General features: G+C 36.9%; 3 protein-coding genes across 3 annotated transcripts in view; 1 reads left to right on the forward strand and 2 right to left on the reverse strand.

Annotated features, from left to right (window-relative positions):
• The first annotated feature begins 6481 nt into the window (after positions 1-6481).
• LOC127662668 (complement component C1q receptor-like) lies at positions 6482-8432 on the forward strand. Its single transcript, XM_052153962.1, has one exon. It carries the CDS (start codon positions 6587-6589, stop codon positions 7706-7708), a length of 1122 nt encoding a protein of 373 aa, XP_052009922.1. The 5' UTR covers positions 6482-6586; the 3' UTR covers positions 7709-8432.
• A 2423-nt stretch (positions 8433-10855) lies between these two features.
• LOC127662659 (somatostatin receptor type 1-like) lies at positions 10856-12460 on the reverse strand. The gene has a single exon (XM_052153947.1). The coding sequence runs from the start codon at positions 12458-12460 to the stop codon at positions 11360-11362; it is 1101 nt and encodes a 366-aa protein (XP_052009907.1). The 3' UTR covers positions 10856-11359.
• Positions 12461-15404: 2944 nt separating this feature from the next.
• The window catches only part of ttc6 (tetratricopeptide repeat domain 6), a 46334-nt gene continuing 35552 nt past the window's right edge, over positions 15405-26186 (reverse strand). Inside the window, 4 exon segments of the mRNA XM_052153937.1 lie at positions 15405-16868; positions 21945-22170; positions 22273-22446; positions 24857-25009. Coding sequence (XP_052009897.1) covers positions 16735-16868; positions 21945-22170; positions 22273-22446; positions 24857-25009 — 687 coding nt within the window. The 3' untranslated portion in view covers positions 15405-16734.

A 26186-nucleotide genomic window follows, 5' to 3' on the forward strand; every position in this document is an offset into this window, starting at 1 on the left:
GGTCTAGGGCACTGTATGTTTTCCCAGTCTAACATATTCAAATGTAAAATATATTTGTATTTTTATCTTTTTTTCCAGTAAAAATATATAAATATTCTTAAAAAAAAAAAACGTTTACCTGACAATTAAAATGGCATAAGATATGTAATGGAAATCTGATTTTTTTTTTTTTTAAATGCATGCTTAAAACACACAAAAAAACACCTGCTAATGGGATCAGACAAATATATTTGTTTTCCCTTTGAATTAAGTTTATTTTGTTAATCTTCTTTATTTTCTTACCTCCGGGCAAATAGCATAAACCTCACTAAATGTAGTTAGATTTAACTGGCAACAAGACAAAATATCTTATGCCATTTTGCTTGTCAAGTAAAGTTATATTGTTTTAAGAATATTTACATGTTTATTTTTACTGTAAACAAGACAAAAATAATAATTATTTCTAATAATAATAATTATTTCTAATAATAAAAATAGTTTTTTGCAGTGCATTGTTCAATAGCTCAAATGAAAGTGAATTGCTATAACCTAACGAAACAGTGTCACATAAGAACCCATTTTTTCTCTAAAACAAAAGATAAACATTTTGTCACTTGTGCATTGGTCTGAAGTCTTGGACTGATACTGAGGTTCACTGAACAGTCTGTGTCCATTTGCAATGACTAAATGGGCTCGGATCTCCCTCCCACTCAACATGTGTTCCATGCAATCCACTGCAATCCATTTTTGTGGTTGATTATATATTTTTGTGGTTCTGTGTTGAAGATGAAGGTAAAACTGTAACTAGATTTGACATGATAAGATTTCTGCGACAAGCACTAAACACAAAATTTCTATGCAGCACAACACAATCACACCAAATCAGAACATAACTGATGCATGCTTTTTCTGCATTCTATTCAACTCCGAAAGTTGGAATTTCCAAGTTCCTACTAGGAAAAGTGCAATGAAATTGCACTTGAAGTCAGACTTCCAACTCGGAAACTCCTTCGGAAATCTTCAACTCAATAATAAACTCACTTCTAGAAAAAAAAATCAATCAATAAGTCAAAGTTCCTACATTGCATGATGCTAAATCTTAACAAATGTTTACAGGGACAGATTAAAGCATCTACTACTCTCTTTTGATAATCATACATCAAAAATGCAAGCACTGCAGCATTGTTTATCAATTTGGCTGCTATGAGACGTCTCTAGTGACAGACTATAGGGGCAGTCACACTACACTTCACACTCCATTCACTCCCATTCAAAAGCATCCAAATGCAGCAGAATTGTAACGCAAGCTCATTTGAAGAAATTTCGTACTATGCTGCTTACCAAAGTTCAAGCTTGGCAAACTCTGAACCGTAAATTTGTACGACAAGAGGACGAGCGACCAATAGAAGACCGAAACGTCACATGCTGACCTCTTGGATCAATTCAAAGGATACACATTTCAAAGCTGTGATATTTATTGTTGCAGGAAAGTGAGTAGACAAAATATTTTAACGATTTTAATAAAATGTTATTTGTGTTTCATTTTTGACATTATTATACCAGAAGCCCTCCCACGTGACATCATATCCTGTTTCGTAGAAAATAAAATTGTGTTCTCAAAGCCTAGTGTGACCGCCCCTTAAAGGAGTAATTCACCCAAAAATGAAAATTCTCTCATTATTCACTTACCCTGATGCCATCCCAGATGTGTATGACTGTCTTTATTCAGCAGAACACAAATGAAGATTATTAGAGGAAGATAGAGCTCTATCAGGTCCTTATAGTGCAAGTAAATGGGTGCCAGTACTTTGATAGTACAAAAGACACATTTAGGCAGCTAGAAAGTAATCCATGCAACTCCAGTTGATCAATGAATGCCTTCTGAAGCAAATCGATAAGTTTTGTAAAAAATACATTGATAATTAAAATGTTATTAACTTTTGAAAAGTGCTTCCTGCCAGCAGTTGACATAGCTGTCGCGTGATGTAAGCGCGACAGCGAGTTCATGTGAGAATATGGAAGCGGCTCTTATTTACAACAGAAGAACGGCCATTTCAAACAGCATCAGAGCACTGGACGGAAGTGCCAATTTAAAGTTAAAAACTTTAATTATCGACTTGTTTCTTACACAGATGTATTGATTTGCTTCAGAAGACATTCATTGATCGACTGGAGTTGACTGGAGTCATGTGGATTACTTTTATGCTGGAGATGGGAGATACAGGTATGAATATCCCATATGTGACTTTGGAACGCAGAATTAATGTGCAGTTACGAGGAGCAGGATTTTACACCAGTGAGACTTCACAGTGTATGGTGATACCAGGCACAATGCTGCAGAAATGACAGCAAGCCATCAACAAAATGTATTGTCACTAGTTGCATGTCGCAACCACAGCTGACAACAACTTAGCACGGACGAGATACCATTTATTACCAGTTGCTTTATCGTGTCACGTCTGGTTAGAACACAGTGTTAAAAGAGGCACATACTTCCACCTGTGCTGTTTTTTTAATAGTTGTTTTGATGTAAACGTGCGCTAGACAAATGCCTTTGACTTCTGCAATAAATCTCACTGTTTTTGTAAGTATCTCAAGCCGTGGAAACCACGTCATCTTTTTTTTTACTTGAAGCATAAACAGTAAAAAATTCAGTACAACTTAATACAATGAGACTCAATACCTTTTACCACTTTGCGTGACAAGTATCTTGTTGTAGGGATGTTTAGATATTTTTATTGGAAAACAAGAACAAAAAGGAGAACTAGAACTAACGTAACACTAGCAAGGAAATTCATGCTATTCTAAGCTGTTATTTTCAGCAGAGTCATTAAAAACCACCATGACTGTGCTGTGATGTAAGCTGTCTGGAGCTGATGAAGTTAAAGCAATGTTTAAGTTATCAGTTTAACAGTTCTTGACATTAAATACTGCTGTGGGCTCTACATCTTTCAAAACCACTTTTAATTACATCACGACTCACTGCTAACTTCCTTGAAGATGCTGCTGTAGGAGAAATTCAGAGTAAACACACATACACACCACCTACTTCAGAACAGGGTTATTGTGTAGGTATTGTGTAACGGGTTCTGCGAGAATGCAGATCTAATTTTCACACAGAGCTGAAACTGGGACTATAAATATGATGAGTGAGTCTTAAACAGCTTTTTAAAGTCATTAGGTAACGAGAGCAATTCAGGTTTATGTTCATGAAGCTACAGTGGCAAGTGACAGCAATGATCAAACATTAATATATAAAAAGTAGTAATACTGTATAGAGATGGGGTGAAACCACTGATCTATATATCAGTGGGTGAAACTTATAAATAGAGTATAAGAGCATCATTATGTAAATCCTGCTATCAGTTATTCAAAACATAAATCTAAACTAGATTTTCACTGGTGCTTGCCTGTCCAATACTCACTGGCATAATGCAAGGACGTTGTAGATGGTTCCAAGGCATGTGGGATTGTTAAAGGAATATTCCGGGTTCAATAGTTAAGCCCAATCGACAACATTTGTGTCATAATGCTGATAAGCAAAAAAATTGATTTCGATTCCTCCCTCCTTTTTTTAAAAACAAAAGCTGAGTTAATCAAGATTACAGTGAGACTAACAATGGAAGTGAATGGGGGGCCAATTTTTGGAGGGTTTAAAGGCAGAAATGTGAAGTTTATAATTTTAGGAAAGCACTTAATTCTTCTGTTAAAACGCATGCATTATTTGAGCTGTAAACTTGTTTAAATTGTCATTTTAGGGTTTGTTGACATTACATTGTCATGGCAACGATGTTGTAAAATTGGCTATACATTTACACACAAAAGGTTTGTAGTTGTTTTGTCACACTAAAATCATGTTTACACTCATATTGTTTATGTCTTGTGGCTATACTTTAGAAAAAGTGAGTATTTTAATGTTCAAAAATTGGCCCCCATTCACTTCTATTGTAAGTGCCTCAATGCAACCTTGATTTTGAAAAAAAATTTGATTTTTATAAAGAAAAGGAGCGGCATGTCAAAATAAATTTTTGTGGTACTCAACATTATGCCACAACTGCTGTCGATTGAGCATAATTTGTATTGAACCCAGAATATTCCTTTAAAGGTGGGGTATGTGATTTTCTTTTTTGACCATTTTTTCAAAATAACTTGAAATCCTATTCCTAACCCACTTACTGGCTGTAAATTAGAAGCACTGAAATGAAAATTAAGCAATTTAATCATCTGTGGAACGGGCAGGACTCGAAAAACTCCAGCCGATCATTTTCAAGACCATCTAGAATCATTGGACAGAAAATGTGTCAATCAAACGGTCGTACCATGCCCCCCTCCCCCCACCACCCTGGCGCGCGTGTCCCGTTCGTCATCAGCTGCTTTCAGATGGAGCGGCATTTACTACACAGAGCTGTAGTTCATCACTGACAAGCTGGGCAATTTACCCTTCATTATCACGGCCCAGCTTGTTAGTGAACTACGGCTCTGTGTAGTATCACCGCTCCATCTGAAAGCAGCTGATGGCATTTACTAATCAATGAATGCACTTTATGTTATGTGCTTTACTGACGAGATGCGCATAACAATCTCATCTGATAACGTTATATCGGTCAGCCCTATATTTAGCCATAAACTTCGGTGACAACCAGGACGTCCAATATATTTTTATATATTTTATATATATTTATACAATATATATTTACATTTCAAAAACATCAATTTTCTAACAATACTAATGATTTATGTGACTGTTGAATGTTAATAATATCTGGTGCAATTTACCGCTGAATGTTGTGCCATGTTGACGTCATGCAGAAACTCCAACCTATGCTAGCCTGGCTCGCTCTCGCGCATCTGAGTTTTCGCTCGTGCATGATTGCGCGTCCATGTTTTTCGAATGGGTGGAGTCAGGGCCAGCTTTGGAGGTGAGAAGGTAGGACCTTATGAGTTGTGTATTTTCAAAATCTGCCGGCCGTTTTGCAAATCACATACCCCACCTTTAAGGCAGGGTTTCTCAACGGGGACAGTACCACCCCCCAGTGGTTTTCAATAAAAAAAGATTGAAAACCACCACTTTAAGTTGTTCTGAGGGGTTTTTAGTGAATTGAAATTACATTAGGAATGAACTACAATCCCACATAGGGATTTTTTTTTTGGCTAAATATTCAGATATATACAAATATATAAGTAATTTGAGACTGTAGGTAGACTGACTCCATTGCATCATTCACAGTGCATCATGCAAGTGGGCAGTCGCTGCAGAGCTCTTTTGACACGCTTTGTTGGACATCATTTTCTGATTGGAGAATCTTTATAGTTTAGTTCTATAATCTTTAACCAGAAATTCTGTTACAACACAATTTTATGTAGAAATAACAAAATGATGGCTTCAACAGAAGAACATACCATTGCTCATGGTAGGTCTGTCTTTAAAGGTTGATAAATGGTCATTAATCATCAATTTCTTTATATGGAAAAAATTAATAGGATATTAATTTCCAGAAACAGACTGAAGCATGCGTACAAAAGAAACCTGAAAATAAAAAATAACAAGTTGATGCATTTACTGTTGTGTTGTTGGCTTGCAAAAGATGTGCCGTCCCTCAAAACACCTTTTTTCACCTTCATTTCAAACTCTTGTGCTTTGTTCTTTCTTTGCATGCCGGTGAATCCTTTTCCTGTCACCCATAATTCAATTTCCTTCCTTAATCCCCACCCTCTGACACTCGAGACTGTAGAACAGAAAATCAAGTGCTTCTACAGCAACCTCACTTCCTTCCATTCTCCGAAATTTCCTCCAGGAAGCATCTGATGGTCTCACATTAAGCGGCCCATCAGAGGGACAAAATAACACTGCATCAGTCATGGGACATTCTACAGTGCATCAGTTCCATGTGAGCCCTTGTCAACACATGCTCAGGTCAATCAATGCACATTTGAATCTGACAGTGTTGAGTGTGACATGTAAACAGAGCTATAGTACTACTGTAAACAGCATTCCCTAATGCAATGAACAATGCTTCCACCAATTTTTTCCTCAACTTTGTTTGGTCAGTGGATCCTGCGATGGACACAATGTGCAAGGTAATATAAATGGAGAAATGTCCATGATCAGTGTTACAGAGTCTCACATTTTGTCTTTATCTTTCTGAAGCAGAATGATATCTTTGAAAAATTAGTTTGGGTGTTTCCCACGTATTGAAACCTGAAACCCTCGAAAAAGTAAAGGGTGTGGATGGTTGAATGGTTTTTCAGAAATCTTCCTAGGAACATATAATTTTCCCCATGTCTTTCCCTCCGTTTGAGCACATCTATCACTCTGTAGGAGTTTGGCTGTGGGACTGTATATTATGGAAGCTCTTGCTTCAGCAACAAAAGATTTGTTTCATAGTTGTGATTGTTTTGCTTCGGCCGCACCACCACCCAGGAGGAAATGTATGGCTGTATCAAGGCCGAGCAGATTTCCTGCGCTTGTTGTCTTGGAAGGACCTCACAGGGCTGGCTAAGAAAGCATGCAAAAAGAGCAGACATTGTATTTTATTTCCAGTCTGCAGAGCCGGTGAGCATTTAGGCTGATAGGGAGCAACATCAGACAGACAAAATACAGGAGGACATGGATTTGTGGATGGGATTATATCTTGTGAGCTTGCTGAACATGGTTTGCTGCTTACCAGAATCATCTTACACCATTCATCTGGACAAACGCTCATTCGAAGATGCTCAGAATTACTGCACACCTGGTAGTTTCCTGACCGACATACCAAATGAAAACGAAATAGCCAAGATACTGAAGGCAATCTCGGACAAGAATAACAAAACTGCCACTTTATTTTGGATTGGACTGAAGAAGAATAAAGGTAATTGCATGATGCAAAATTTGCCTCTTAAAGGATTCTACTGGATGGTGGACAATAGCACTCAATCTAATGGTATAAAGTGGAAAACCACACCCACGGACACTTGCACAGATGTACGCTGCGGACTACTTTCAGTGGAGTATGAAGACAACAGTGCAAAAAGTAGTGGTGCTATGGATGCTGCCTGTAAAAACAATTATCCTTTCATTTGCAAACGAAATGTCAAGGTGACATGCTCTCGACCAGATATCTTAGGTATACATAATATAATTGAGAACACAACTGAACCATTCGCACGACAGGTTATTTGCAGTTCTAATCACAAATTCAATTTGGAGTGCTCAAACGATCTAGTTTGGACTGTTGTTGGCTACCCAAACATGGACGTTTCACAACTTTGCTTGCAGTGCAAGGAAGGCTTGAAGAAAGATTCATCTGGAAACTGTGTGGATATCGACGAATGTGAAACAACAAATCCATGCAAGTACAGATGCATTAATACAGCAGGCTCTTACAAATGTGTATGTCCAGACAATGACAATGACTCAGATGCTTGTAATGAATCAATGGTGTCCACCACGGATCCCAAAAATTCAAATGCTGACGAGGGCAAATCTGAACCTACGATTCTGCCTGATTATACCAGTACACACAAGACTATCGGGCATACTGAAGAAAACACTGGATCCACTTCATATATCATAGTACCGGTGATTATAGCACTGCTGATTTTCATGGTGCTGTTGGTGATCATAGCTGCCGTCATAAAATGCTGTCTCAGGAGGCGCACTATAAAACTGGCTCGGAGGAAGGCGGAGGCCGTAGCTCTGAACGGATCGAGCTCCATGGAGAAGGTGAATGAAAAAGAGGAAACCTAAGTGAGAGAGACTGTGCAAAAGTAAAAGATAATTCAGTCCAACACATGAAGACCACAGAGGGTGTGTTATGGAAGAATCTCCTCTCTAATAACATTTCTGTGTGAAGTCTTGACTCACAAGAGCACTGTGTAATTACTTTCGCCTTTGACTGCTTTTCTCATACTGTTAAAATCAGGGTCTTTATTCCATTGTGGATATGAAATTCATTAGAAAAGTCAGCATTGGTAATTCAAGTTAAGAGAATTTTTGGCATTAGAGGTGCACATTGTTTTTGTTTACTCATTCATAGTTGATATTTAAATGTATGTGGAGATGTACATGAACTGTAAAAATTAAATATTTTGGTAATACTTTCATTGGATTTTTGCTTTGGAATTTTGTGGTGTTTTCTAATTATACATGTCTGTTTTGTTTCACAACATGAATATTTAATATCACATGTGTCTTCTTTTATAATCCCATCAGTTATTATATAAATAAAAACTGATGTTAAAGCTTCTGTATTTTCAATACAATGAAAAATGTGAAACTACTACATGGACATCACTGCAACAGTGTCCTGAAATGAAAGCCCAAGGGCTTCGGGAACAACAACAAAAAACATCTGACTGCAGCTTGAACAATGGAAGACAGGGGGGTGTTTGGGAAACCTGTTCAGATGTTATTATATTGCAGTTCCGTTTGGTACCACTAGTGGGACAGAAATCACTTACAGCAGCTTTATTAAAAAACAAATATGTTGCATACCACCTTTTTGTCTAAAAAATATGATCATGTCAGTCTGCGTGTTTGTTTTTGTTAATATTTAATCAAAATAAATACATACATAAAAGTTTAAAACAAATTCATTTATTCACAGAAATAAATAAATACATAAATAAATACCGTAGACTCACCATGGGTGCAATAAATGACAAAGAAGAGCTATAGACCAGCCTTGCATTAGACATTTGTGGCAGCAATATCACATAACTGAACATATAAACATGGCTGTGGATCAGGGTATATGTGGAGAACACATTTTTCCTGCTTTGGAAGGCCAAATTATCTTTTAATGTTCCTAGTGTTATTCTTCATAATTGCATTTTTACAAGTAAAAATTCTAATTACAGAGCTCTATACAGTAACTCAAGTTTTAATAGTGAGATTTCTGATTAGAGAGCTCTCCCATTAAATTTTACTAATAAGAATTTCAATTTCAAAGCTCTATAACTGAATTATTATTAGTAAGAATTCTAATAAGAGAGCTCTACTATAGCATTATTATTAGTACAAATTCCTATTACAGAGCCCAATTGATTATTTACATGTCATATGCTTCCAATGACTACCATTCATTTGTAATTACAGAGTGCTACAATTAAAATCTTACAATTAAGAATCCCAATTAGAGAGCTCTCTCATTGGAATTCTTACTAGTAGAAAATCTATTGTAAAGCTCTCTTATTTCAATATTACTAAATGCAATTACAATGAGTAATGCTGGGAGCATTACAAGCTAAATCGGCTTGCCATATTCCTGCTCAGCATGAGTGTATCTCACTCCAGCTAAAGCTTCTGACCACTTTTGATATCTAAATTTCACTGTCAGTATCAGACTTACAATCAAACAAATAGTCTACGATTTTAGATTTGGTGAACTTTCATAACTTTGACATAGATTTAATTATTACAGCACTTGGCAGCACTACAGGCCTAATGTAATTTCTCTAGAATAATTTTCTACTTCTGTTGCATAATGTTCTAATAATTTTTTTTTTCATGTAGCCTACAACTGCTTAATATACAAGATCCCCAAAGGTATCAGAAACAATTCAGAATGGTGTTCTCTCATGAATATGTAAAGGATAATCAACAGTCAGCCGGTCATTATTGCAAAAGTAAAGAAAAAAAAAACACTCAGAAGGTCAGGTATCACATTGAAGGGTAACTGTACCTTTATCCAACTAATTTACCACATAAGTACATAAATGGGCATGAAATAATGACTTGAAATTATGTTATTATGTGAGAAGACGCAATCACATAGTCTCCTGAAACAGTTGAATTCAAACTCTGAGTTCTGTTGGTGTTTATATTGGGAAAATGACCATTGGACTGCTTATTATCCCATTTATTACATGACTTACTGTCACAGGGCTAGGCAGATTAATTTGAGTAGGAAAGATGACTCACAATACCCAGATAACAGCTAAATAATCACTTCATCCCCAGATGTGCGGGCATATAAATGTTTGAATGCTGGATGACACGACTGACCAATCAAAATCGACTATTACAGAGCTGTGGAATAAATTTGCATGCTGAACTGTGGTTTGGCAAAGCAGCTTTTCACACTGAAAAAAACCTAAACACAAAACTAACACTTTTGCCACCTTGCATGCACTCATAAATTTACTTAATGAAATTAAAAACTATTTTGATCACGTAATATACTGAGAATGCAGGTTACTTATTTGTGCATTGTTTTATTTAACCAATAAACAACTAAAAAGGTGCAGATTTGTTTTTTTGATTTGGACATACATTTTTTTCCATATCGCTTTAGTTCAATGACATCATATACATCGGTAACACTTTATAATAATTTTCATTAAAAAACCTTTTTTTAATTCTCTCATCATTTACTCACCCTCATGCCATCCCAGATGTACTGTGTATGACATAATTTCTTCTGCAAAAAATTTCAGCTCGGTCCTGTGAATGGTGACCATCTTTGAAGTTCTGGAGTGATATGACAGGTGATGTGATATTGATATGATAGCAATATTTAAGTCCTTTTGTTACTGAAAATCTACACCTTCACTTTCACATTCAGCTACTGGTTAGGGCTGGCCAAAGGTGGAAATTGGATGTAAAAATGATTTAAATATTGATCTGTTTCTCACCCACTTCTATCAGATTACTTTTGAAGATATATATTTACCACTAGAGTCATATGGATTACTTTTATGCCTCCTTTATGTCAATTTTCAGACCTTCGGAGTTCTGGTTCCCATTCACTTGCATTGTGAGGACCTACAGAGCTGAGATATTCTTCTAAAAATATATAATTTGTGTTCTGCAGAAGAAAGAAAGTCATTCACATCTGGGATGGCATACAGGTGAGTAAATGATGAGATCATTTTCATTTTGGGGTGAACTATCCCTTAAACAACTCATAAACAAACATATGATGTTTAACCACCACAGACCCAGCGTAACAGAAAGAAACGTTTCTTTATAACTATTAAATATTAAGGCCAACTTTTTTTTAAAATTGTTATTATTAAAAAGCAGTAGCTGGCATGCACTCTGTCACACAAAATAACCCCCCAAAAAATATCCTTAAAATCTAGGGTTTTATATGCAGTGGCTTTCTAAAAAACACTGTCAAGGGGGGAAAAATACAATAAATAATTAATGTCAATGATTTATTAGGGTTAACATATTAAAAGTTAATGCACATATTTTTTTTTAATGAAAATCGATAATGACACTGTAAATGTTTGATAGTACATTAACTACTGATCAAGCGTTATGTAAATGAATAATATCATTAATGAAAATGACTCTAAAGTGTTACCAAAACGAAATACTATAAAACAGCTTATACTGCAAAGACAACATATAACAAATCAAGTATTTTTGTTATGGTGCAATACTGTCCTCCTACAATGTTGTAGTTCTAGAAGCACAGGTGCCATTCCTGTAAGTGCTGTCCGATTCCAGATTATCCTGCTGAAATTCGTCCACGCTATATCCTCGACTCTTCAGAGCTGTGGCATAGTAATCTATGGGCTCCTCCGTGGCGTTTTCCCACCATCGGAGGCATAAAATCCTTTGGAACGAGCGTCTGAAGTTGTCCGATAGGAATCCGTACAGGATGGGGTTGGCACAGCTGTTGGCATATCCTAAAATCACAGCCAGCTGACTGAGAGTGGCATTATGCTGCTGTACAAATACACTTACTAGCTGTACGATGTGAAAGGGCATCCAACAGATCACAAACACAGTGACCACCATCATCACCATCAATGTAATCTTCCTCTCAGACTTTTTGCGCTGCTGCCAACCTGCTTTCAACGCGACCACCCTCATTTTCACTATAATGAGGATGTAGCACATGCATATGGCAATGACAGGGAATAGAAAGCCCATTAGAAAAGCGTATGTCACAAATACAGCCATCCATTGCCGTTCAGGTTCGGGCATCTGCATGTTGCAAGCCACCGATCCGTCAGAGTTGGGTGCAGTAGTGGAGAAGACAATGATGGGTAAGATGACCAGGATGGAGAACATCCAGACCCCCAAGTTGACTATTTTGGCAATGGTGGGTCTCCGGTACCTGGCGGCTTTGATGGGGTGCACCACGGAGATGTAGCGATCCATACTCAACACAGTGAGACAATAGATGCTGGTGAACATGTTTATAGCATCGACGCTCAGAACCAAACGGCACAGTAGAGATCCAAATGGCCAGTGGTGAAGTAAAGAAGAGGTCACCAAGAAAGGTACGCTCAACATGAGTAACTCATCCGCGATCGCCAAGTTCAAAATATAAATGTTTGTCGCAGTTTTCATCTTTGCATATCTGAAAATGACATAAATCACCATCGAGTTCCCACAGAGTCCCACCATACAGACCACGGAATATATGAAGGATATAAAGATCGCGCTGCTGTGGTGAGAATCCACGTTATGCGTCTCGTTGGAGAAGTTTAATAGATATAAACCATCCTCCAGGTTTCTGAAGGTGTCGTTGGGCAGCATCCCGACACTGTTTTGGGCTACTTAGGTTAAAAAGTATATATATATATATATATATTTTTTTTAGCTCAAATGATGCGGTAAGACTCTAGAAAGCGCATCGCGTTGCTGCTACGCTGCGCGTCGGTTTCAGCACCTTGGACAGATACTCCACAGCCACATGCATGACATTCACAGACGTCAGGCGCGCAAAATGACGCTGCTCGGGTCCTAATGCATTCGGTAGAACGTCTTGGCACCAAAAATAGTTTCTTGACGACAACCAGACCTTCCTTTCCATGTCTATATAATTAGAAATGAGCTATTTTTCGAATTTAAAAAGCTGTGAATTGCTATTAAGAAATATTTATTTAGCTTACTATTGTAATTATCAGTGTGTATGTGTTTTTGAGGGGTGGGGGTGGGGGGTTAAAAATGTATGTCTTAAAATGTGGGGACAATAAAAGAAAATTTGTTGGAAATTTAATTAGTTAAATTAGTTTATTAAAACTGACCTATAGGTCAATGAAGTCGATTTCATGAGGGTCAACAGTATCACAAGACTATTCAAAGGACCATAACAGAAATGTAGTATGTTTAAAGGAATATTGAAGTCATGGCTGGACTGGTAATCTGGCATACCGGGCATTTTCCCGGTGGGCCGACGCACATTGGGGCCAATCAGTGGCGGACTGGCCATCGGGAGAACCGAGCGGCCAGTGGGTTATGCAGAACGGACCACAAAACGGCACCGCAATATGCAGAAAAGGACAGCGAACACTTTCTTAGATTATGAAGAAAGTTTGAAGTATATTTGGAGCAGAAGAAACAGAAACAAACCTTGTGTAAATTTTCAGCTTTATGCTAAGCTAAAATGCTACTTCTAGCCATTTTACATGCACGTTACCAGACACGATCATATTTTTTCATCAAGAAATTTCACGTTAGATCATAATTTCTTTTTTTTCTAGTAAGATCTTTGATATTAGGGCAAAAATCAAATTCTTGATAATAATTTTGTATTGTTTTCCTGTAAAAATATCTAAAAATCCTTAAAACAAGATCAATTTGATTGATCTTGTTTTAGAAACAACACTGCATAAGATATTTCGGTTGTTCAGAGAATGTATTTTTAACATGTGTATTTTGTCTTACTGTACTGACAGAGATTTTAAAGTCAAAACAAGTGAACAAATCTTCCAGTGCTGCAGAAGTAATCCAAAGTATTTAGAATATGTTACTGACCTTGAGTAATCTAACGGAATACATTACAAATTACATTTTACAGCATGTATTTTGTAATCTGTAGTGGAATACATTTAAAAAGTAACCCTGCCAACCCTGGGTATAACTTCACACAGAAAAGGTTAGTAAGCATATTGTTTACATCTTGTGGCTAAACCTTTAAAATAGTGAGTATTTTAACATTTACTGATTGGCCGCATTCACATTCATTGTAAGTGCCTCTCTGTAACCCAGATTTATGCTTTTTTAAAGCACCACAAATGCTGTTGATTGAGCTTAACTTGTATTGAAAACAGAATAATGAAAATATTTTGCTAGAATTTGTCCCCACTAATGTTCAAACATCCAATGCCCTTGCAATTGGTTTCAGAAGAGCATTTAGACAGCAACTCCATTTGATAAGTGGTATCAGGTAGGCTTAGTTTTCATACACGGTTGTGTCTGTCTCATTCCTTCATGCATTTTCTCTCCAAATATGAATAAAACATGTTGCATATTCTGTGATAAAGCAGCATGTATTTACAATATATTACACAAGGAAAACGACGAAACATGTCCCACTCAGTATTTAGAGTCTGGAGCTATTCGATTGAACCCTGATATGGACATTTTATGGCTATTCTGTATAATGACTTATAATAATGGAAAAGCACCCTTGGGTTTAAATGGGAATCTTATCTGTGTATACTGTATATTTCTGGCACCACCTAGTGATGGATCCACAGCTAAAGAAACTAATCCTGCTTCAGCTAAAACGACTGCATTTCCTGACTGAGGGAGACTGTCGTTTTAGAAAAATATGCAAGTTTCAGATTCATCATGACTTTCAGACGTAAAGTAAAGAGATAGCTGCAGTAATCTCTGAATGTGTTTAGCAGATTAACATTTTTATTTTTGCTTCTGTATCCAAAAACTCATTCCAATTAATTTCTATAATGAGAAAGCATTGCTAAAAGTGCTCTAATTTAGAAATAATTTAATATAAATGAAAATGACCAGATTCAACTAACTTTGTTAACCTGTCGCTGTCATTTCATATCTAAAGTGTTGGAGTACAGATGTAAAGAAAATAAATTATGTTGCCACATTTTGTTGAGCCTGATGCATTTATCTATCTGCATTACCTTTTGTGAACAATAATATAAAGACAATTAAAAGCAATTGTTACATTTTAGATTTACAGACAGATAGATGTGTTGTCCTTGAAATGTAATGAGCCCTGTTACAGCACAATGTGTGAGGAGCAGATGGCTGCATTCACACTCTTCTCTCTGACACTCTCAATCTCTCTCCCCTTCTCTGAACTGGAGAGAAGCAAAGTCATTCAGCAGGTGTTTCAGCTGATTTTTAGCCATTATCTCTCTCTCTCTACTCCAAGACCATTGACCTTGCTCAGTTTCATTTGAAGTGACCTGAATTCTTCAAGGCAAATGTGATTTAAACATCAGGTAGATACAGCTGTCCGTGTTGAGCTGTCAGGTTGGTGTATTGATGGTTATTAAATAGTTAAGAGAGATGTGAATTTATCCATTCACATCTCTCTAATTTAATCCATTATAGTCAGTGAATTAAGTTTTCAATTAAACTCTTTCACAGCTAGAAATGTTGCTAAACATGGAAATAATTTCCACCAAGTGATAATATATGCAGGTATAAAAGTTAAAATGCATGAAATTGATATTCCTTTAATATTCAAATTTTTCTACTACAAACATTTCTGCTATTCTTTTAGCTTGAAACATTTAATATAAAGATTCCATCCAAACTTTGTTTCGGATGTGCTTTTGTAAACTTCATCCTTATACAGTATATTTATTACACTTTATACTGGAATTTAAGGCAAAAGTTTAAAATTTCCCTTTGAATTACATTGACGCAATGTTTGCCATTCAAAATCTAACTGATGGCAATGTAAAATTTTAATAATGAATTCCAAAAGAGTGCAACAGTGCCCCGTCCACTTTTCAGCATCTGGATTCCAGAAGTATTTTTCCAAATTAATTTTTTGCATAGGCTTTTCATAAAATCCTCCATCAAAGAGTTGTAAGCCATGAACCAAAGCAACCAGCACAGAGTTGAATCACATCATCACAAACTTTGTTTTTAGGCAATAAAGTTTTTGAAAATTGGACAAAAAGACACAAGGCTGTGTACTTACCGTCTTTGATGTAATAAAAAAAAAAAAAAAAAAATGGGAATATATCACACTATTGATTTTAGGTTGTTGATTATGAGTATAGAAATTCTTTTTTTTTTTTATTAATTTCAAAATTTTCCGATATGTACTATTAGATAAGTAGTTTAATGGTAAAGGGAGATAACTAATTACATAACTCACAGTGAATCATGGGAGTGGGCGGTCGCTCCGAAGCAAATTTTGCAGGCTTTGTTGGCCACGGTTTTCTGATTGCCATTATCATGGGTAATGTAGTTGTTTACCAGGAATTCCGCTATCAAACAGGCTATTTAAACAATGAAGTTGAAATAACGCAGATGGATGGCTTCAATAGAAGCATATACCATCAATGAACAACCTCGGAGCTCAGGGTAGATCTGCCTTAAAATGTTTAAAAGTTAATGATGAAAATCAATTTGTCAGTGGAAAAATTTTATGGGACTTTAACTTCCGGAACCAGACTGATGCGCTCTATTGAATTCCAATCTTCTTTGTTACATCTAGTTGCACACGGGTTTGTGATTGGTCTTTTCTTTCTTGAATCGACTGAACCGTGTAGTCTCCTTTTCAATGTAAAGACGGTGTTGCATTGTGCATTTAGTGTCATAATAAAGGCAAAGCGGCTCTGATGCAGCATTTCATGTACGCAGAACCAAATAAATGCTTTTTTTCTGCCTTTCAACGAGTGGTATTTCCTTCAGAAATTATGAATATACAGTAGTAAAAATGTAACCATTAAATGTGACATCTTTTCGCACATAGAATTACAGTGAGTTTTTATTGTTGTATTTTCTGTTGTTCTAGCAGTAATTGCTTTAATAAGCTACACATGTTTGATTAAAACGACTCTCATTTCAACTACTCTACATAGATACGTCTAGGTTCCTGCAGAGTCTTGAAGTTCAACTGCAGTCCTGTAATCCTTCAACGCATGTTCCGTCCATCCTAGATGACCCCGAACATCAGCCCTGAGTTTAAAGAGCAGAGCATCTCCAGGCTGCAGCCTCAGGGCTAGAAGAAACACACAGAGAGAGGTGTTAAAAAAGTCACCACTTTCATCCTGCTTAACACAAATATCACCTTCTTCTGCATTCAACAATTTGCCTCTTGTTTACTCTAAGAGGTGTACCTTTATTTGTATCGTCTTTGAAAGAACAGCTTTGTTCGCAGTTAGTCTCTCAGTCTTTACTCTTCTCAAGCAGAGGCTCAAATTATTATAACAATACATCGCACAGTGCTTATTTGTGACTGAACCATCTCTAACAGTCTGTGTGAGCAAAAGACAGCAAATAGGAGGACATCTACTTTTTACTTCACACAAGAGGGACAATCGTGAGCAATTTTCTAGGTGCATTTGCATAAATTACCATCGTCGGCTGGTACCTTAACAGGCTGTGTTTTGCTAAGGCACTTTGATTTAGAGTGCCTCAGCTAATGTAGACAAATGCATTTTTAGGGAACACGGATAAGCATTCAATGTGTATATTTATGGCTCACAAACTTAGATAGAATATTTGAAAACAAACGCTGGAATGGCAAGTGATTACTCCATTCATGGAGTACAGACTCATTAGAAACCAAGGGCCATCTGTTCCCTAATATCCCACCTGTTTCAGCCAAAAGAGGAGGGATTTAGCGGTGGGCTCTAAAAAACTATGATTCTTCCAATCAGGAATGCTTCCACATCATTGCATTGCAACTTTATAAATATGTAGCCTGGCAAGAGAAAATCGATAATTGGTTTACACTGTAACTATAGTAACCACCTGCCTCTTGTTTGACTGCAGCGAAGCGACATGGTTACTGCATTTGTTTTAATTCTGTACTGGGTTTTTTTTCTCCAAAGAGCCAGCCATGTGGTCAAACCCATCATGCTTTTGTCCACTCGTGTGTGAAAATGTGCATTGAACAGTCCATCTACCACACACACACACACACACACACACGATTGATTGCACACATATAGTTTTGTGTAGCCAGACTGTTCACGTTCAGCATTTAGGGAACTTCAGGTCAAATATGTTCTGAAAAACGATGACTTTGGAAACTGAAAATGGAGCTTTCAAACTAAAAAGGATTAGTGTGGATGTGGCCTTGGACAGTAAGAGACCATCTGACTGACAAGTAATGTGACTAACCACTTGTATGTTTTGAGGGTGGTCTTAAACAAAACCTGTGTACTCTTACTCCTGGAAGTTGCATAAAGCCAGCCAATCAGGCTTGAGCTGGTAAGACAGCGCTTGCCAATTTTGTGTGCAGTATGAGGCTGAGACTGGCACACTTTTAACACTATGTCTGGATCAGTTGGGGATAAACACAATTTCGCTATCTTTTCAACTCATCTCCATTCATCATCTCGACAAAGCTCTCCACAGACATACCATCCTGTATAATCAGACATAATTAAGTGGGGGTGACGTGCAAAGCTCCATGTAAAGTGATTCATTATTACTGGCATATTAATATCATAAAGGATGTTTAAAAGTTGTCGCAGAATAACCTTTCCATCCTTGTCCAAGAACAAAAAAACATAGATACTGGAGTGCAGCTACTTAGTATTACTCTCTCATAGAGCACTGTATGATGACTAATGTGTCCTTTATTATTCATAGGGGGTAATAAGAGGGACACAGCACAGATAATGAGAGCTGTCTCATATAATAGCAAATTAGTTGGTTGAAGGTTACAGATGAGTTTATAAAACCTGAAGACGAAAGCGTCAGCTGACAGGACTAAATATAAAAATAGACAAAGACATTACCATTGAATGCCTATTCAGAGTTATCTCTATTTGAGCAGATATACAGTAGGCCTAAATACTGTAAACCATTCACTTTTTTTCCTTTGGTTTAGTTTAAGAATATACGAATAAGAAATAAGAATAAATAAATACATTTATATTTATAGTGTTTCTTTAACAAGTTTATTAAATTTGTCCTCAAACAAAGTCCAACAGTGTTTTTACATGCATCACTGGAGATTTATGACATTTTTGTCTTTTTTTTTTTAGGGGAAACATTTTTGGTGTGGTGGAAATGACGCTGTAGGACAGCAATAATTATAACAATTATAAAATAAAAACAAAAATCACACAATAAATATTGAAATAGTGATTTTTTTTTTAAATGTTTATAGTTGTATAGTTTATAATGTTCAGATATTCAGGTCTGAGATGATCGTTTAAAACAATAAAATCTATACATTAAAAGCACTTAAAAAGTATTAAAAATAAATGCTGAAGGCATGGTAAAACGTTTTGAAGCCAGTTTTAATGTGACCTTAACAACAAAAAAGATATATGTATATATATATATATATATATATATATATATATATATATTAAATCTGTTCCTTTTAATAAAAATCAACCCTTGGTATTTGAAATTGCCAAATGCCTGAAGTTGAAGAAACATCCATATGTCCAGTATAGAAAGAGTTATTAAGAATAAACAGTAGATAAGGATAAAGATATTTAACATACTGGGGTTAAAATGATTGAATGTTAAAAGAGTCATATAATGTGGAATGGGATTTTATGTGCTATGCAGACATTCACAACTTCATGCTTCTTGCCCAGTCCACCCAAACCATTTATTGATACTAAGCTGCAAAAATGGGTCATTCAAATATCTTCATGGATTTGACGTCAACCATGAGCACATTAACATATGACCAACTGTATTTACACATCAAAGGCTATACAGTATTCAGCAACTTGGCCCCTTTTGTAAAGTATGCTGGTACGAGTTAGTTAGCCAATTAAAACAGAGCTCATTTAATCGCAGAAGTCTTCAAAGTAGAGTAGCAAAAATTACCAGTTTAATTCTAAGGCCAGAATCATACTTAACACAAGTACGCAGATGCGCTTATGGTATGGTTGAACATGCTTAACATGGGGGGGCGACATAATTACCTTTAAAATCTATGCCATTAAAGCTACACTTTGTAAGATTGTTTTGTTAGAAATTAATAAAATGTAATTAATGACCAAGTACACCAGCAATCCTTCTTACAAACCATGTTTTTGCGATTCACTATGGTAAGCCTATAATTACTATGTATATTTTAGAGCTGTCATGACAGATTTGGTGGGAAATTACATACTTCCATCAGTCATCCGTGCATGCTTAAGTCATGTCCGTAAATAAAGAAAAGAAGGTCTGGAGCTACTACAGCACGTGTATGTGTGTGGTGATAAGTGTGGTAGTAGTTTGAAGCTGAATGCTTGCAGCCACAACAAATGAGCAATATTGACCATGGATCAGTCAAAAAGGCAACCCTTTTCTGGGGAATCACTTGTTTTCAGGATAAAGAAATCTCGAACCGAGAAGAGTATGCAAGCAAAAAGGGAAAGCGACAGAGCCAATATGTGACAAGGAGGAGGGCGTAACTGGGCTGTGAGTGCGCACGGCCAGCCACCAATCGGGCTAATCAGCCGAGGAGAAGGATAAGGCTGAGCCGGATGCGGCAGTTCGAGAGAGAGAGAGCCACACGCAGCTGCCGTGAGTGTTTATGTTTGTGTCTTTTTAAGTTTTCTTTAAACATTATTTTGAATGTTCAGCCAGCTCCCGCCTCCTCCTTTCCCATCCTTTATGTTGTTACACCGTAATAATCAAACACAAAACAACATCGGCTTGGCTTTTTCAGAGGTAGCGACAACTCCGAGATCGGAAAGGATTTAAAACAGACCCAGAGACGGCTTTTTCTTGATAGACAGATAAGATATTTTATTGGACTGATAGTTAGCCAGGAAGCTCTTTTAGAGTGGTAGTTCGTTAGATAGCATTAGCCACTCAAATGTGGCATTTTATTATGGATTGTGGTACTGTAGTGCTTGATTTCAGTTTTGAGGAAGGCCAATGGAAAATGTTTTACTTTATGCTGGTAACAAAACCAATCTCTAAACCAGTTACTACCTTGGTCCATTTGCCTGCTAGCGAAGTTATAATAATTTCCACCGTTTGACCTTATCTGATATGATTAGCAATCATTATGTCTAATGTCGTCATTATCTGACTTTTGTAACGTTACTTATTTAGAAACTACTGTTTTCAATAAGTCAAAACAACAGTGGAGTATATGCTACTTATCTGCTAATGAGACACATTTTTCAGATATCGTCTTTTTCTTCCTTTTATTATTTAATTAGTTTTTTTTTTTTGAGAGGAGGGGGCAAGTTAAGTTGTTGTTAGTGACATTCACTTCGATAAGATGATCACCTGTAACCATGCCCTTATAAAATGTCTAAACTAGCCGCAAACTTGCCACTTGTTATTTTTACATGCAAATGAGCTTGTGATTCACTGCAAATGTTGGCCAGAAGTTTACAGCTCTTCAACAGTAGTGGTGAACATCCGGCAAACCTTTGGCAACAATGGACAATTTACTGAAAGTTTGCCGCAATCTCATTTGCTTTTGAAAATGATCTGTGGCGAATTTGCAGTGAACTCTCAATTTTTGTAAGGGCGGTTACACCGGTACGCATCAAAAAATCAGATTCATCCATGCAGCAGAGCAGAGCCTAAGCCCGACTGACATAATTACCATAACAGTGTTCCTCCGCAAGTCACTTGCAGTTCTATGCTTACACCGCTAGACAGCCAAAATGTACATAGTGTGGCTTTAAAGTGGATGTGTTATAATAACATCCAGTTGCTATAAAAATACTGAATTTACTTTACTTGCTCAGCTCTTTCTATTCAAACTGTTGCTCTGCCATGAGAGTAGTTGGCTTGAAAGAGAAAACTCATCAAAGAGGTGGACAGTTCAAACTAATTTCTGCTATAATGCCCCTTGTGGCAAAGGTGAGAATGCAAAGCGTACTTGCATTGTGTTATGAATTGCGGCATGACACCTTTTGGAAAAGTGAGCTCACACTTTAAGCACTGTTCATGTACTTGTGTAGAGTACTGTACATTCTGGTCTTAAGGGTCAGAGAGAGAGAAGTGGTCATGTAAAACTAAACTATGTTTGTGTTGTAAGAAACCTTGACTAACATTGTGCGAGAAACGAAAATACAAAAATATAAAATGCCACAAAACTGTACAATTTGGCCTCTTTAATAAAAAACAGCTTCCTGTAGATTACCTTCTGTAATGTCCCTCTCGGCTGATTGATATTCTCTGAGAGTGCAGAACAGGTTGGCTCTATTAAAGTAGGCATGTGCTGAGTGAGGGTTGAGGCAGAGAGCCTCATTGAAATCCTGCAGGGCTTCTGGAAGCTTCCGCAGTAGAGTGTGAGTAATGGCTCGGTTCAGGATCACAGACTCATCTGAGGGCTCCAGCTCAAAGGCTCTGCTGTAGTACTCACAGGCCTGTGTCTCAGAAAGAAAGAGACTTGTGATATTTGTCAATGGCTCTCTTTTAATGCGTGTCTCAAGAGAATAGAGTGCCAGAAGTGAATTGTCTGGTTTTACCTGCTCAAACTGTCCATTGTAAAAGAAGAGGTTGGCAGCATTGAAGTAAGCCAGAGCATATTTGGGGTTGAGGCTGATAGCATTCTGATAGTCCTTCATGCCACTGCATCTATCCCCCATGAACTGCTGTATCAGACCTCGATTTGTGAAGAGTTGCTCCGAGAGAGCATTACACTAAGTCATAAATAGAAGAGGTGTTAAAGGAATGTTCAGGGATCAATATAAGTTAAGATCTATTGACAGCATGTGTAGAACCCAAAACATTCCTTTAACTAAACAGTCAAAAACAAACTGTTTTAAGACCCAAGGACCACAGATATACAGTGCATTCAGACCCTTTCATTTTTTCACATTTTGTTATGTTGCAGCCAATACTAAAATGCTTTAAATCATATTTTTTCTTCACATCAATCTACACTCCATACCTCATGATGACAATGCAACACCTAGATTTTTGATTACTTTGCAAATATATTAAAAGAAAAAAAAAAAGAAATATCCCACTGACATAAATATTCAGACCCTTAGCTATGACACTTGAAATTTAGCTCAGGTGCATCCCATTTCTCTGGATCATCTTTGAGATGTTTCTACACTTTGAGTCCACCTGTGGCAAATTCAATTGATTGTACAGGATTTGAAAAGGCACACACCTGTCTACATAAGGTCTCACAGCTGAAAATGGAAGCCATGAGGTCAAAGGAACTGCCTGGAGATCTCAGAGACAGGATTGTGTCAAGGCACAGATCTGGGGAAGGCTACAAAACATTCCAGCTGCATTGAAGGTTCCCAAGCGCACAGTTGTCTCCATAATTCTTAAATGGAAGCTTGGAACCACCAGGACTCTTCCTAGAGCTGGCCACCTGGCCAAACTGAGCAATCGGGGGAGAAGGGCCTTGGTAAGAGAGGTGACCAAGAACCCGACTGTCACTCTGGTTGAGCTCCAGAGATCATGTGTGGAGATGGGAGAAACTTGTAGAAAGACAACCATCACTGCAACACTCCACCGATCTGGGCTTTATGACAGATGCTTCACCTCAGTGCAAGACACATGAAAGCCTGCTTGAAATGTAAAAAAACAAACAAAAAAAAAGCACCTTAAGGACTCTCAAAATGTGAGAAACAAGACTCTCTGGCCAGATGAAATGAAAATTGAACTGTATGGCCTCAATTCCAAGCATCATGTCTGGAGGAAACCATGCACCGCTTACCACCTGCGCAATGCCATCCCAAAGGTAAAGCATGGTGGTGGTAGCATCATGCTGTTGGGGTGTTTTTCAGCAGCAGGGACTGGGGGACTGGTCAGGGATGAAGGAAAGCTGAACGCAGCAAAATACAGATATATCCTTAATGAAAACCTGGTCTATAGTGCTCAGGACCTCAGATTTTCCGAAGGTTCATATTCCAACAGGACAATGACCCTAAGCACACAGCCAAGACAACGCAAGAGTGGCTTAGGGATAACTCTGTGAATGTCCTTGAGTGGCCAGGCAGAGCCCGGATTTGAACCCAATCAAACATATGTGGGGAGACCTGAAAATGGCTGTCCACCGATGGTCCCCATCCAACCTGACAGAGCTTGAGAGGATCTGCAGAAAAGAATGGTAGAAAATCCCCAAATTCAGGTGTGCAAAGCTTGTCGCATCATACCCAATAAGACTTGAGGCTGTAATCGCTGTCAAAAGTGATTCAACTAAATACTGAGTTGAGGGTCTAAATACTTTTGTCAATGTGATATTTTCTTTTTTTCTTTTTAATAAATTTGAAGTTATCAAAAATCTGAATTTTGCTTTGTCATTATGAGGTATGAGGTATGGAATGTAGATTGATGTGTGAGAAAACAATATAAATTTAAAGCATTTTGGCACAAGGCTGCAACATAAAAAAAATGTTAAAATAAAAAATGAAGGGGTCTGAATACATTGATATTAAGTAATGTAGATATTAAGAAGGTTAATCAACATTCTTTATATGCTTTGACAGATCAAGGCCTGTGACATTCAAGAGCTAAAATAACTTACTGTTTTTCTGTTGTTCTCAATCATTTACTTTATGGAACATATAACTGGTGTTGGATTACGTACTCAAAAAGTAATGCAAATACAAATAACTAATTACGTTTCTAAAATTGTAACCAGAGTACTTTTCTGATTACTGAATTGCATTACTGATAACTTTTAAGTTACTATCTAAAACACTTTTCACAAAAAAAATTATTCTCTCAACAAATTCAAAATAATATCTATCCTTCTTCCTTATTCATTGTCGCACACCTTTCAGATGTCAGAGAAATACAGAGACGTACATAGGAACATTTGAAATGTATTCTACATTACTATATTATTTCGAAATATGTGTTCCCTAATTAATGCACTTAATGAACTGAAATTCAACAACTGTAATCTGATCACAACAAGAATTACATATGTAATGCATTACACTGCTTTTGACATGATTGAAAGTATTTCAATTACAGTAACTAAATACTCTGTAATCCAATTACACCCAACATTGCATTTGACTAGTGAGGGACAAAGATTATGCATTTCTGAACCTTTTTCTACACCCAAAGCTCCAAAACAACCTTTATAGCAATGTTTATGTCCTGCAAGGCTCCAAATGCATTTCCCATCTGTAAATTGATGACGGCTCTGCCTTCATAAGCAGCCCAGCATTTAGGATTCACCTCCACAGCCACTGTGAACTGATTCCAAGCTCTCTGGAAGAATCCGCAAACCTGCCGTAGAGGACAGAATATCGACAGGGCTTGGTGCAAATCAATATACCGTTGAGAGGCAACAGGCTGTCTGCAAGATATCGTTCCCTTGCTGATGTAGGGTGAAGATAATGAAGGCAAGAATTAATACAATAAAGAATCCGATCTATCCTTGTTTGTCTCCTGCTGTTGACCTGACATCTGTGTTTAGTCTCTGGGCATTGTGCATGAGTATTTTTACATTTAATAGAGAAATGTTCATTTAAAAAAAAAAAAAGAGAATTGGACAACAAATTCAAAGTCATTGTGTGCCGATAAAATATATAGGGATATCAAATTAGTCCAAAAATGCCTTTGTGTTGAGTTGAAGAGATGAGAGGTTGTGCCTGCTTTTAGAAATGCTTAGATTTACCAAGCATGATTGATTGTCTAAGGTAGATTGTTTATTTGGCATATAATAGTTAAGTGAAAAATGCATTATTGTTACAAAAAAATAATATGATCTTGAGGATATTGATGGCATGTAGTCTTAAGATATTAAGGAGAATTTTAAAGAATACACTACCAATCAAAAGTTTTGAAACACTAACTCATTCTTTATTATAATTTTGTTTTGTTTCATATTTTAGAATAATAGTAAAGTCATCAAAACTATGGAATAACATAAATGGTACTATGGGAATTATGTTGTGATTTAACAAAATCCAAAATAAATCAAAACTGTGTGGCTAAAATTTGCAGACATGAACTCTTGACATTTTCTCAACCAGCTTCTTGAGGTATCACACTGTGATGAAGGTATTGAAGGAGTTCCCATCTATGTTGGGCATTTATTGGCTGCTTTTCTTTATTGTTTGGTCCGAGACATCAATTTCAAAAACTTTTTTTTTTTTAATTAAATTTTAGTTTTATAATAATGTAAATATGGTGGCACAATTATATTTTTGTCTACAAAACTAATTTCAAGCATTTAAGCATACGCCTTCAGATCAAAAGATTTTGATATCATGAGAAACTGTTTCAAAACTTTTGACCGTTTAATTGTAAAAAGTGTGCTGTGGCCGAAAAACGGTTGGGAAACACTGGAATATAACATTACGTAGTTGTGGAACTGATTATATAATAACTTATTGGGTCCTCCGGCAGGGTAATTGAGCTTTTTTATTCACACCCGCCATCAATGATTAGGTTGACGTGA

Source organism: Xyrauchen texanus, chromosome 22, assembly GCF_025860055.1.
Source record: "Xyrauchen texanus isolate HMW12.3.18 chromosome 22, RBS_HiC_50CHRs, whole genome shotgun sequence".
Taxonomy (NCBI): domain Eukaryota; kingdom Metazoa; phylum Chordata; class Actinopteri; order Cypriniformes; family Catostomidae; genus Xyrauchen; species Xyrauchen texanus.